Source organism: Gobio gobio (genome assembly GCF_949357685.1).
Source record: "Gobio gobio genome assembly, chromosome: 9".
Lineage (NCBI taxonomy): Eukaryota > Metazoa > Chordata > Actinopteri > Cypriniformes > Gobionidae > Gobio > Gobio gobio.
The window spans coordinates 39,976,778-39,990,303 of NC_137115.1; the positions used below are offsets into that span (position 1 = coordinate 39,976,778).

Consider the following 13,526-nt stretch of genomic DNA (forward strand, 5'->3'; position numbering starts at 1 on the left):
GTTCTTCATACTGAAAGCTCATGAACTTCCATGACTGAACCAATATCACATTTAAAGCACTTCAGCATAAATGATGTCCAACTTGATTTAAACTGACTGTACTTCAGTAGTAGGACAATTTCCCCACTCTTTAAGAAAAGGAAAATGACCTTAACCCGTACCCTTGTGCTGAGAATAATTCAGTCAGTGTGGACTCTGTGGGCAGCTGCCTCGATTCTGTCCCATGAGTGCTCTGGAGCTGTCATAAACTGTCACATCAACTCAGGTCTGGTCACAATATGAACTGACACTCAAGAAGCGGGCGAACATGATTTCCAAGAGGCCATGATAAGATGAAGATTGTTCTAGCTCAGTGATCAATTTATTTCAGGTTAACCACGAAAATGTTCTGCTAATTACACCAGAACAGAGACTCTCTAGATGTTGAGATGCTTTTGAAACGTTTGAAATCATATATCATTTTTAAGGTACTGGCCCACATGCTATAGTTTTATAACAGCTAACTTCAGACAAGATGTCAGATAAGAAATAAGAATGACGCTAGTACAATCTGTACAGCTGTTTTCACATCAACTTTTTTTCAATTGGCACATGTGTCAGAATTCCTGTTCAAACTTGTCTGATCAGGTTGAAGCTTATTGCACTGTCAAACGTAGCTCTCTTCTCATTAGTCTGGGCCCCTTCCCATCAGTGCATGCGCTCAAATTAGATTGACATCCAAACTGTTCAGATATACAAAGCAATTTAGATGATATTCATTAGAGCGATGACATAGGCTGATGTGACTCTGACAGGGAGCACTTCTCTCTCTTATTTTATTACCACTGAGGCGTGACTACCCCCACTGAATTCACTGTACCAAGGGAACAAAACAAAAAGACACAACCATGTCAATTCAATTCTATCTGCCAATACTAGACGGGAAACAAGCTAACATTACAAAGAGTACAGATATCAGAGTGTTTAAACTTGACAGGTAAGTGCTAAAGTAATTGCAGCACAATCATGAGATTTCAAAATATGAAAAAGCCTTGATCCGACTGGTCGGACATAAGATTAGTGTGAAAATTAAGTGCGTTTTGGACTCTTGGACGACTAATTAAACAATGGGCTTCAAATGTCTTATTAGAATACTGAAATCATGGTGCCAATTAAATGGAAAACATCATTTAAAAGGAATAAAAATGTGGATTGCATGTATGACAGAGTCAAGTATTTAAGAAAAAGACACACAGGCTTAATTTTTTTCCTCTAATTGTGTTTTTTCTATAAAAAGATTGCAGGGTTTTTTGTACATTTTACATATATGATGGCATGCCTCATTCAATGTATTAACATTCAACAAAAATGGCGTAAATAAAAACAGTCAGATTAACAAATCTGTCTAGAATAAAAAATTAAGTGATACAGAAGTGAAAAAAAAAACGCATCTGTAAAAAAGCAAGTCATGGCATTTTATATCAACAACAAAAAGGTTTCATGTCTTTTATAACACTTTATATACAGTTCTTTAGTTATACATCTACATAAATCAGCTTCCTTTATGCACAAACTAAGTAGTAGCACAGGCAATAATGAAAGCAAGAAAAAAGCAATCCATATTTTGTAAAATATACATAACATAGTTGATCTATGTACAAATGTACATTTTCTCATCAGAACAGAAATTCTCTCCCCCCAAAATGTTCATGATTTTTTAAGAATGTTCATAATTTTAAGACATGTTTACATATAATAGATTTCTTATACAGAGTATGTATTTGGTAAAGCTGGCGGTAGCCACCTTAGAACTTTTAATGCTAAATCCCCATGACAACACCAATGATCACAAAGCTTAGCCTACAAGGCCAATTGTGTATGTTAATGCAACAATATATAAGTAACTGTGAATGAATCCTTACACTACGATCCTACTGTTTGTTCTCAACTTAGAGTACAATAAATATCCTGGCATACAATGTTAACTGTACGATTTAATATTTTGTCTGTATGTTACAGCGCTGGCACTGGTAGCAGTTGCTCCTGACATCCTCTAGCTGGCGATACAGCTGGAAGCACAGGTTTCATGTTAGTGCTTTTAGAATGCTTTGTAATCTTCCGGTTGAGATCCTTAGAAGAAAGTTTAGCCAAGTCTTTCATTTTAAAGCCAAGGTGTGACTCAAGGTGACAGATGTACGTCGAACGAGCTTGGAACTGTGTTGCACATTCACTACAGTAGAAAACTGGGTGTTCTGAATCAACGTTCTTTATAAACTTTGTTCTGCCTGTTCGTCTAAGCTGGTATTTCACATTGGCCAGCCAGTGGCTGATGGTTGTCATAGATAAACCTGTTATATGTGATATGACCATCCTTTCCTGTGAGCTCAAGTCTGATATCACATACTTCCCATCAGCTGTCTGCCTGAGGCAGGACGTGAACTGAGCCTGCAATATCAGCAAGTGCTGGGGTTTCCAGTGTGACTGCCTACCTTTACGTTTGTGCACGATTGATGTATCCTCTGCCTCATCTGAAGTATGAGAACCCTCGATTTCTGACTGCTCTGGCCTGCATAAAAGTGTTGGGGGCTTCAAACCTCGAGAGTCTGAGAGATTTCGCAACATGTCTGATATGTCAGAGAGGGCATTTTCACGCAAAGGACTCACTGGTGGGAAGATTTTTGAACTAGTTGATTCACTCACAGATGCACCAGACACAGAGGAACTCACAGCTTTGCCTGGGAGAGCGGCAGCTCTGAGACATTGTTCGCTTTTGCCTTTGGACAAGTCTATCGGTTGGTCTTTGCAAATTTCATGGCAGTCTGAATTTAACTGGCTAAGTTTCGTCGAGTGTCCAGATGGACCGGCGAGAGCGGCCCTTTCCGCCATGCTGTTGCTCATCCTGAGAAGCATACTCATAGGGTCCTGGACAGGCCGTAGCGGTTTGGCAGCTTTACCCAAATGAAGGTTCATAACAGACTGAAGGGCACTTAGAGGACTGACAGAGGGTTGTTTTGGCTCAGGGTGAGCAGATAATAGACCAGCATCATCATACAGATCTGAAGAGGAGGTGGTGTGAGTTCTGAAGTCTTGTGTGTTCTTCTGAATTTCCCTTTCGTTTGTGTTACCCTCAGTGGCATTGCTCATAGATGTAATCATGCTATCCAGGCTTGGTGATTTTGACACTAGTGATTTGCCTTTAAGATTCAGCAGGTGCCGATGTGGTGATCCCTGCCCATTCAAGTCATTAAATTGCCTTTCTACTTCAGCAACCTTTACTGTTACTTTGTTTTCCAGTTTGTCCCCCTCATGGAGATTAACTGTGGTTGAGGAAGCTCTTGGTGGAGTGCTTGGAAGAATCAAATGACTTTTGTCTAAAGACTGGACATCCTGACTACTGGCTGATTGTTTTAAAGAAGAAATATAGCTTGAGTTGTGCAAAGCAGGTTTCAGATGGTTCTGTAACTGATAAGCTGCATGAATGCTCTGGTAACCGCCCCAGCTTGGGGCACCCCTCTGTGCTTTGTTAATTGCAGATGTAACCGTATTCTCCAGTGATTTTAGAATATCAAAATCCATTTTAGGACTCTCTTTCAGATCATCTTCAGTAAGGTAATCAGACTTTGCTAATGTGCTGAACTTCTGATTAACATCATTTACATTTGCAGACTCTTTGCATTCACTGTCCTTCTGAGAAGTAATTTCTTGTGTCTTGTTCTTGTTGTCCCCAGTCGCTACAGATGTGATGGATAATGACTGCAATATTCCTGTGGCTGAGAGAGGGGAAGAACATGTTGTATCTGACTGAGACTTCTCAGACTTACTTTTGGGATGAGGAGGCTTGACTTTCTTTTGCAATGAGTGGGTAACTTTAACAAAGTGGCCGGTCAACACCATATGAGCACTCAAGTGCTGAATAGAGTCATGCAAAATCCCACACTCCATACATTTGAGATTCTGGGACTTGAACTGTACACCACGGCTTGTTGTCTTCTGATTTTTTAAGTCTTTATTGTCAGTTTGTTCAGAATACATCTGAAAAATATCCCCGGCCTGCCCATCGTTAGGACTTCTTGTCTTCTCTGTGGTTTGCAAAGATTTTGCAACATTCAACTCCACTGGAACCCTCTTCCTGAACGAAGACACAACTTTAGCAGCAATCGCTGTTTTTGGCTCTCTCAGAGGAACCTTTTGGTAATGCTTGGTCTTTATCATGTGCACGCTGAGGTCTTGCAAAGATTCAAAAGAGTGTCCACAGTACATACAGCGTAGGACTTTCTGGGCATCTTCCTTTCCCTCCATTTCCAAAAGAGAGCGCTTACGTGGCTTGGACCATGACTTGGCACCCTTGCTAGCACTTTCGAGGTTGTCATCACGGTAGTGGTCTGTTTCATTCATGTGAACTGTGAGATCAAGCAGCGTGTCATATGCTGCACTGCAGCTTTTGCAGTGGAACTTGCTAGCACCGGTAAAGATGGATCCGTAGAGTTTAGTGCTTTGGCGGTAGAGCTGGACAGTGGAGAAAATACTTGGTTCAAGTGCAATAGGTTGTTTTTGAGAATCCTGTTGGAATGTCTTTGCGATAGCAGACTGATGCCAGTCATAGCAGTTGCGTCCAGGACTGCTGTTGCTGCTACTGCTACCGCTGCTACTGGCTGGCTGTTCATCTGCACACGGTTGAGAGGAATTCAAGTTCAAAAAGGACCAGTAGGGATTATTGAGGAAGCTTTTGTAAATAGCCTTCATCTGTTCTAGGCTGTCTGTAATACATACAGAGTGTTCAGAACTGTCTTCTAGAAAGTCTCTTGTAGCCTCCTCCTCTTTTTTGTTCGGGGTGCTCGCTGTATCTGATGTGTGGTCACTAGATTCACTTATGTGAGATTCACTGTCAACATCATGGCCTGATAGCTCAGCATCAGGGGAATCTTGATCATCCACTGGGTTTTTTAAGTCTTCTCCCAAATCATTTTCATCCTGTGGTTTCTCCTTGGTCACTGTGCAATCACTTCCAGTACCTTCAGTCTCTATGGGGGCCTCCTTAACATTCTCTGAATCATAAGCTAGAGGGAAAAGAAAAAAAAAATTAAATATATGCCATATAAGTAGCACTGAAAGGTAAACAAACACGGAAAAAAAAACCGAATCATATTCTTCTATGGATGAGGTGAATGGGCCACACCCCACATGAAGTTGAGAAATTCACATTTAAAAAAAGTTCAATACAAGTGTTCTTCCACCCTGTCCCACAAATAATCAAACTCTGGCATTCAAATTGCAATTCTGTATACTGTTGTCAGCCTCAATTCAAATGCAAATCATATTCAAGAATTCAATTCAATTCTGAATGGCACATAAGCACTAGTGAAGGACCGAGAAACAACTTTCTTCTAGAAGTAGATTTCGAAATAGTCTGGTCTAGTCAAGTGAACATCAAAGCTTTTTATAATCTAATGGTTTGCTGTTAAGCATATAATCAGGCTATTTACAAGAGGTTGCACCTGCTACCATTTGGCCCACCTCCCCACATGTCCACACACCTGTGCACATATGAAGAGACAAATAGATAGAGGGAAAAGGTGGACAGATAGATTGAGAGGTTAAGGGGAATGACATAAGATGGCGGCACATAAGCCACCTGTCACTTTGAATCCCACCTGACGACTGTTCACCTTGGACAGGTGACGTGTTGCGAGAAAGGTGTCTGCTCGAGCACCTCAAGATGACAGATCCAAGGGGACACGGTCGCCCTTCTCCCTGCCAGCTGCCCTCACACCCTCAAAAGAGCCCATCCACCACCGTCCTTCGGGACTGATGATCCCGTCTCCTGACAGCCTGTCCCCTGCTAGTTTGACACTGTCACTCTGACTCCGTAAGTGGAACAAATGCCCTCTTGAAAGCCACACCAACCCCCCCGTCTCTGTTCCACTCTATTCACTCTTGTTTGTGTGCGTATTTGTGATTATGTTGCTCATGTCAAAAGGAAAACGCTTGACATGTCAGATGTTTGGAAATACAGCAGGCCTTGAATTACAAGCTAACATGGTGTGCTGCTGCATGTGTGATTCAAGTGCATTGTGGCACGCTAACAGTCTTTTCTTCCCTTCTCTCTCTTACAAGATCCACCACAGTCCTGACAAGAGTGTTAAAGCACAAATAGCTCTCATTTCAAATGATAATACACAATCTCACAAGCCTGCGCTTCTCTCATTTAGCCTCTCACTGGCTGTCAGCCAGGCGGCCTGCAGGATGGGGGCTCTAAAGGATAACTGGCAGGTGCAGGCCAGTCTTATCCCCTCTGTAGATTTGGATTGTCACTAGGTATCCATTACTTGCCAATCTCCTCTGATCGTGCCCGACAGCCTTGATCAAAAGATGTCATTTGAAAGGCCTGATTTGGCATGAACTCCAAAGCAGTTCGAAAAGAGGGTGAACCAGGTGTAACTACAATGACATGATCATTTTCCTGCCCTCTCATATCCCTGAGACAATTACGATGACACACTGAGGGTCCACAATGGCAAATTGCTTTTTTCTTGTACAAATGCCGAAGACTACAAGACTGTAACTTTTTTGGGCGGTGGTGGTGGGGGGTGTTAAACCAGACAAAATATAAAACAGAATCAGAAAAAAATCAACTTTAACCCACTGAGATTGTTAAAGTACATATTGTACAGATGTCTTCCAATCTGTCCTCATAAAAATCTTAGGGGGTGGAAAAGTTCAGAAGACGTTCATCCTAAGAAAAAAAACCATACACTTTCACAAACGTGTGTGTGTGTGTGTGTGTCAAAACCCAAGCCCACCAAATTTGAACACAATCTTTAACCTCGAATGATTTATAATCCATCTCAGGGGGCACCTACCATAACCAATTATTCTCAAAAGGCTTGATTGACAGCCTGGGTGATTTATTAAGCTAATAAAATGTGATGTGTGCAATGAGCTCTAGCAGAACAAAAATCCAGGAGACTTTTGTGGCACTCGCCCTGTTTGATTTATGTAACCATTACATTTGTCTCCATATGACCAATCATTAACCCCCTCCACCGTACAGACAGAAACAGCACATAAGACATTTAAATTGGAACATCAAGAACTATACATAACATTATTTGGTTAATGTGCATGCATTATCGATTACTCAAACATGTCAGACACATGATTACAGTTCAAAGTAGGCATATTTTGTGAATGGGATCAAATATCACAACTGTTTTGCTCTTTATGTGATTCTAGACAATCAAATTCTTATATTAAGTGAAAGTAATTTAATGCCAAAGATTAGTCTTGTTACATTTATCCTGTTAGGTAATTTTGCAACAATACCCAATAAGATGATTATGATATGCATTTGAATGGTTGCTTGACATAAACAAAGCTTTCTATCTGTAGCTTTTTTTTGATCCTCAGAGCTCACATGACTTGCTTGCAACCTCACAGTGCGATACAGATTGAGGCTAACTGTGAGAATTGTTCTTGCTTGAGGCAATGCTAATGTGCAACACATGACACTTTGATCAAAATAAAGCAGCGTTCAGGCAACATGTCGAGATGCCTCCATGCCAAAAATAGTGTGTTCTTTGCTGCAAATGAAGCAAAGAACAGTGTGAATTTTTAAACTCAATAAAAAAACAAACAAACACAGTTGCCGTATATCGGTGCCCTGGGTCTTACCCTTTCTGTAGTGTTTGTCTTTCTCTGCTGGAGAAACTTAAAACTGACCATTTACAGTAAATACAGGAAGGCAAACAGTCTCTGCTGACAGGAATTCCACCGACCACAAACGTCCTTTCAGGGGAGATATCTCTCTAATTATCACTCTGTGTGCCTTTGATTCCTTTTCCCCCTTGACAACAGTGTGTCTGATGTGTCTCAGCTGCCAAGAGTGATTGGCAACAATTCTATGTGTATCTAAGCCAGCAGCTGCTGAGATGATGGCCCAGCATCAAAGAACTCAGTGAGATGGATGGCACTCATAATTCTACTCTGCAGGGACAAGGTGGGGGAGGTTGGGGGCAAAAACCAACATCAAAAAAAAACCCCAGACTGTCACTTACCCACCCCCCAACCTTTCAAGCGAGGCTTTGTCCCGGAGTTACCCTCTTTAATGAGCTTCCGATAACTAGGAATTGAGTTCACTGAGAATACTGGAAGGGCTCGTTGGGAATGGAATACCAAACTCCCAATCTTATCCGGCAATGACCACCCGGTGGACAGCTTGTGTCTCGTAACAAACACGGAAAGAAAGCAAAGCTATCCATCATAGAGAAGACATCTAAGACCGTGTGCTCTGTCTATGCCTTTCTAACTCTCAGGTTACAGGCTTACACAGCCATCCAAATAATATTCACTGTGATAAATGGTCCTCTAAGCCGCCTACCTCTCATTAATCTCTTTCTTTAAAGGAGCATCCATCATGGAGCAGGGCTAGAGCTGTAGGAGAGAACGCTAGAGTTCATTTACAGGCCAGCTGTGCTTGAGTGATGCGTGTCATTTTTAGCTTGGACGGGAATGCGCAGACGTGAACACGTACAAATGTATCCACGTACGCGAATACCCACAGACGAAGACGAATGCACACGCGAAAGCGCATTCTTGAGAAGCTAAGTCGACGATTGACGGACTGATTGATTGATTCCAAACGTGCTTTGGCAGGTGAACATTTTGAAATGTGCAATGAAAGACATTCCCACCTTTTACTAAAGTAGAAATTGTCAAGCATTAAGCTAAATTAGAACTCTATTGGCGTTTCACTTGCTCAACATGTAATATATCTAAGTCTGTCATCGGCGTAGGTCTCTACCCAAAGAGTGCTTTCAATGACTTAATGACTTAACAGCTTAACTCAGCAGTGCGAAAATTTATTGAATTTTCTTGCTTGTGTCACTTTATTTTAGTCTAACTACAAACCCTATACAGCACCATCTCCGTTTCGCTTTTAAACATTTGACCTGTATCTTTGACTTCCCAACTTTCTCCCCAGCCCTTTCTGTCTAATTCTCAACAATATTTCTCCTTTCTTCCCTCCCTCTGCGTCTCGGAAAGCCTGTGTGATAGATGACATGTGTCAGGATGCCAGAAGTAAAGGGTGGCAGCGTGATTAACGGCTCTGTTGAAAGGGTAATTGACGGTTTGGCATTGTGCTGATCTTCTCCACCAGGGTTTGGTTTCTGGACCCCTGAGGACCAGACTGACTCATTTTTCTAAAATGGACCACAAGCTAAAAGCCACCTCCCATGAGAAAAAAAGAGATGGATTCTTGTCTTCTTAACAGAAGATTGATGTCTTCATTGTCAACACAGCAAAGTAACATTCATATAAGTTTACAACCACAAAAGAGTGCTAGTTCAAATGAGAGCTTGGATAGATAGCAGGTCAATGATGTGACGCTCATCTTTTGTCCTATCTATTAATTCATTTAAAAAATCCAATCTACTATGACTTAAAAACACCTCTTCTACAATGAGCATGTTTTAATGCGGAATTGTGATAAAAAAAATGTGAGTCCTGATATCTTTTTTTTGGCATATATTACTATTATTTCTTAGAAAATAATAATGTTTTGCTTCACCGCAAAATCTGTAATAAGTCTTTGAAAATCACACAATTAGATTGTTTTAATGACAAAGCAAGGTTAGTTCATGTGGCGTGACTCTCCAAAAACTGTCATAATATTTAATAAAATGCTATTAACATACTAATTTCGCTCATATACACAACTTTACAAGTATAGTATATTTTCGTATAGTTATTTATTAGAACCTGACGTGTTTTAAACTCGATTTTCCCTTTTAATAATCACGGACACTCTTAAACCCCTCTTATACTCTCTAGTAAAAGGCATCTACTTATTTATATGAACCTGACTAGATTTTCCCTTTCAATAATCACGGACACTCTTAAACCCCTCTTATACTCTCTAGTAAAAGGCATCTACTTATTTATATGAACCTGACTAGATTTTCCCTTTTAATAATCACGGACACTCTTAAACCCCTCTTATACTCTCTAGTAAAAGGCATCTACTTATTTAGTCAGCTATGACTTACAAAGTTTGGCTTAAATTTAAAAATGTAAGCAATTTTAAGGATTAAACAGAAGTAAAACTAAATTTGCCCATCACAACTAAAACATCAATAACAGTTATGAACACATTAAACTTATGAACACATCATGTGTGAAATGTGTATGCAATAACATGTATGATTACTTTTGTCTCAGCCATGTGTAAATCAATGGGGTTCTAGCAGTTTTGAAGCTGTTGGCAGTGATTACAGACATGCCTGGCTGGAGAGGTATGTTGACACTGGTTTGGATTAGGGAATGGTGGGCCTCTATGGTTTCCTGCCCTTTCATCACCGCCACCATCAAGCCCAGCTCCTGCGTCACATCCACGCATGACTGATGGCCGCTTGTCCGGATGACCTGCCTCGCACCTTAGATCTGACAGCGACTGATTTTACCCTTAGAAAGAGGGAGAAGGCAGAGCCTGGAGTCGCGCCCAACAGGGCCTGAGAACCGAGAAGATTTTTGGCCAGGGTGGCCCGTGGGATTTGCAGAGGCGTGTCCGATTAACTCACATTATCAACCCACACACAGACAGAAGAGAGATCTAACTAACAAAGTTGAAGCAAAGTACAACTCTCAAAATAGATTTGATGTCTAATCTGTCGTTCCAAATATGGCTCAAAGCCTAACAGACAGATGAAAACCTCCATTTCAGAAGGACTGTAGGTGGTTCCACATGTTTGTCTCCTCATAACAGTTCAGAATCGTCTAGATTCCAGACAGGCACCAAAAAGCTCATTTGTCACGTAAAGGTGCTAAATTGGGTTATGGCAATAGGAAAGGCCAGCAGGAGTGGCTAATATCAACTTGATTACATCAAGGGGGCACAAACCTAATATGACTTGGTGACAGATGCAGACCTTGTCATCTCCAATCATTACACGTGTCAGGAATCCATCAAGTTTACAGCTAATTAGGTGTGCTCAAATAAAGCAAAGCAAAATGTCTCTTTTTAAAGAGCACTGCTAACCTCTATGGCGAGAGAGAGAGAGATGGGGAAAGAGTACATTGCTCTGAAATCTCTCATTAAGACTTCACCTACAAGATCGCCTATCGAGCTTTACATCCTCTACAGAGAAAAACAATGCATCTCAGAATCAATAATTTGGTCATCGTCAAATTAAAAGTAAATAGCACATTCATACCTGTAAACCATAAACTCACGCTTGTAAACCACCACGGTCAACCACTCTGCACAGGGTCCATGAGAGAAGTTTGGTGGAGCATACTGATGAAATAAAAGCCTAGGCAAGCTTATGGGAAAAAGAAGGAGAGCACTCACATGGCCTTGCTCTGATTGACCATTAAAGCCTTTGATGGATGAGGCTGTCACAAGGATAACAATTAAATCCAACATGAGACAAAGCTGTTCTGACAGGCCAGTCTAACAGAGCAAGCCATACCCCTCCATTAAACTCCACATCATCTCTGCCTCAAACACACACACAAACAGTGAAGGCTATATAATAATGGCTTTGTATCTGTTTCAAAGAGCTCTGCTATAAATATAAAAATGCACCAGAACTCCTCCTCTTTCAAATAATAGGATAGGATCTATTCTATTAACCAGACAGATAATGTTTTGGTTAACATGAAGGCAGTTTCAGTGGTTCTCACCTCTTTCAAGAGGTTACAAAAGTCTGTGTAGCCTAAATAATGATGTCAGAGCTGATAAAAAGGATTTTTTTTTTAGTCAATCTGGTGTGAAATGCCGGTGCCAAGTTCTTGAAGTTGAATATTCATATTTAAGTTGGATTGAAAAACGTTGTATCATATTTAATATTTCAACAACTTAATGTTCAACAACTTAATTACCTCGATATGCAAATTGAGGGTATTTTCTGGTTTATGTTTTTTATTTATTTTTTGTCACATGACAACAAAATGGCTTCCTGGATGTTGGTAATACTAAAGCCTTTAGAAAATATTAGTATTTTAAAACAAGATTATTTCACTCGGTTTTAAAAAAGAAACTATACCTAATAAAGGATTAAATGCCAAACTAATATTGCATGCCAACATTCTCTCTCTCTCTCTCTCTCTCTCTCTCTCTCTCTCTCTCTCTCTCTCTCTCTCTCTCTCTCTCTCTCTCTCTCTCTCTCTCTCTCTCTCTCTCTCTCTCTCTCTCTCTCAAAGAATTGCAGCAGCCTTTAAAATAGTTTTGTTTTGTTTTTTTACTACAATATCCAGACAGTTGTCTACACTATAGAGAAAATTTTGACTTTAAAAATATTCAAAGTACAAACTGGTCATTATTCAAAAGCTGTGTTCAAGTGATTTTTGTACGAAATGCGTTTTACTGTACCTTTAAATAACGTCTTACAAAAATAAAGCCAATAACATGACAAAAAAGTATGACTCAAATTAGGATAAGGAAAAGATGTTTACATGAAAATATTCTAGACAATTAAAAGCGACTGTTCCTTATTAAATGTACTAAAACGATGACAGATGCACAGAGCATCGTATAAAATTCAGATAAACTTACCTGCCGCTCGTTTCGGCGCCTGCTGTTTTCTTCTCGGCATACTTGCGCGCAGACTGTGTGTCTATATACGCAACCTGAAACGATATTCAACTAGGTATGCTCCCAGTCAGACGTGTCACCGTTAAACAAAAGTACAACGCTGTCACAAAAGCTACGCCACTTCGCATTGGGCATAGGAGAAAGCCCAGGTGCTCCGTGTTCAGCGGTAGTCTTTGTTTAAAGCCAGTCCGTTGGAGTGATGAGAAAAACTGCACGCCAGGACAGTAACGCCTAGCCGATCGCTACGAGTTTGTCACGTCACTCAAAAGTCCGCGGCAAACGATTCACTCGCAGAAAGTATAGGGGCGTTCACGCGTCTGTCTGTGTCCACAACAGCTAGATATATAATGCAACGGGAATGGCACAAAACGCAGGGGATTCGTGTTGCGATTAGAAGTTAATAAAAGTTACACAACGTTTAACTCGATGGCGCAAGACCGTGAAACATCAGAGAGACGAGACGCGACGCAGACCAAAGACATCATGCGTGCGTAGTGCGTTGACCAACAATTATAAAATAGCAGACAAACAACGCTTCCTGTGCTCCTATCGGTCACTCCCACGCACAAAAAAATGCAGTTTAGGTAGGCAGCTCGTAAGGTTTTGAGACACTGCCAATATGACACTTAAGAGTGCATTAACAAGACCACTGACAAGGATGTAACTTAACCATTTAATGGGCACACCCAGAAGAAGAAAAAAAGAACAAACAATGTTTAGTGTTTTACAGATTTAACCGTTTTAAGCATAGCCTACACTAAACGGTTAGATGTCCATTAATCGTTAAAGTGCATTTCCATCATTCTGCATTGATATCAGTTTACATTGAAATGAAAGACATTCCATTTTTAAGCATCATTACACTATAAATAAAATTGTAATTTGCTATTTGAAACCACTGACACCTAAATATATTGTTTGATATGTAAATAAGACAGCGTTAAAAATATGAAAA

The 13,526-nt window shown here is 40.5% G+C and overlaps 1 protein-coding gene across 1 annotated transcript; it reads right to left on the reverse strand.

The window, feature by feature from the left end:
• Positions 1-1,248: 1,248 nt before the first annotated feature.
• Positions 1,249-13,126, reverse strand: tshz3a (teashirt zinc finger homeobox 3a). The gene is made up of 2 exons (XM_079824713.1): positions 12,533-13,126; positions 1,249-5,036 (listed from the first exon to the last, which is right to left on the reverse strand). Exons 1-2 carry the CDS (start codon positions 12,570-12,572, stop codon positions 1,993-1,995), a joined length of 3,084 nt encoding a protein of 1,027 aa, XP_079680839.1. The 5' UTR covers positions 12,573-13,126; the 3' UTR covers positions 1,249-1,992.
• Between the last annotated feature and the right edge of the window lie 400 nt (positions 13,127-13,526).

Coding starts and splice junctions, on each gene's coding strand:
- tshz3a (XM_079824713.1), bottom strand. CDS start 12,572: ATGCCGAGAAGAAAACAGCAGGCGCCGAAACGAGCGGCAG. Junction 5,037..12,532: donor GGCGCCGAAACGAGCGGCAG/GTAAGTTTATCT, acceptor TTTTCCCTCTAG/CTTATGATTCAGAGAATGTT.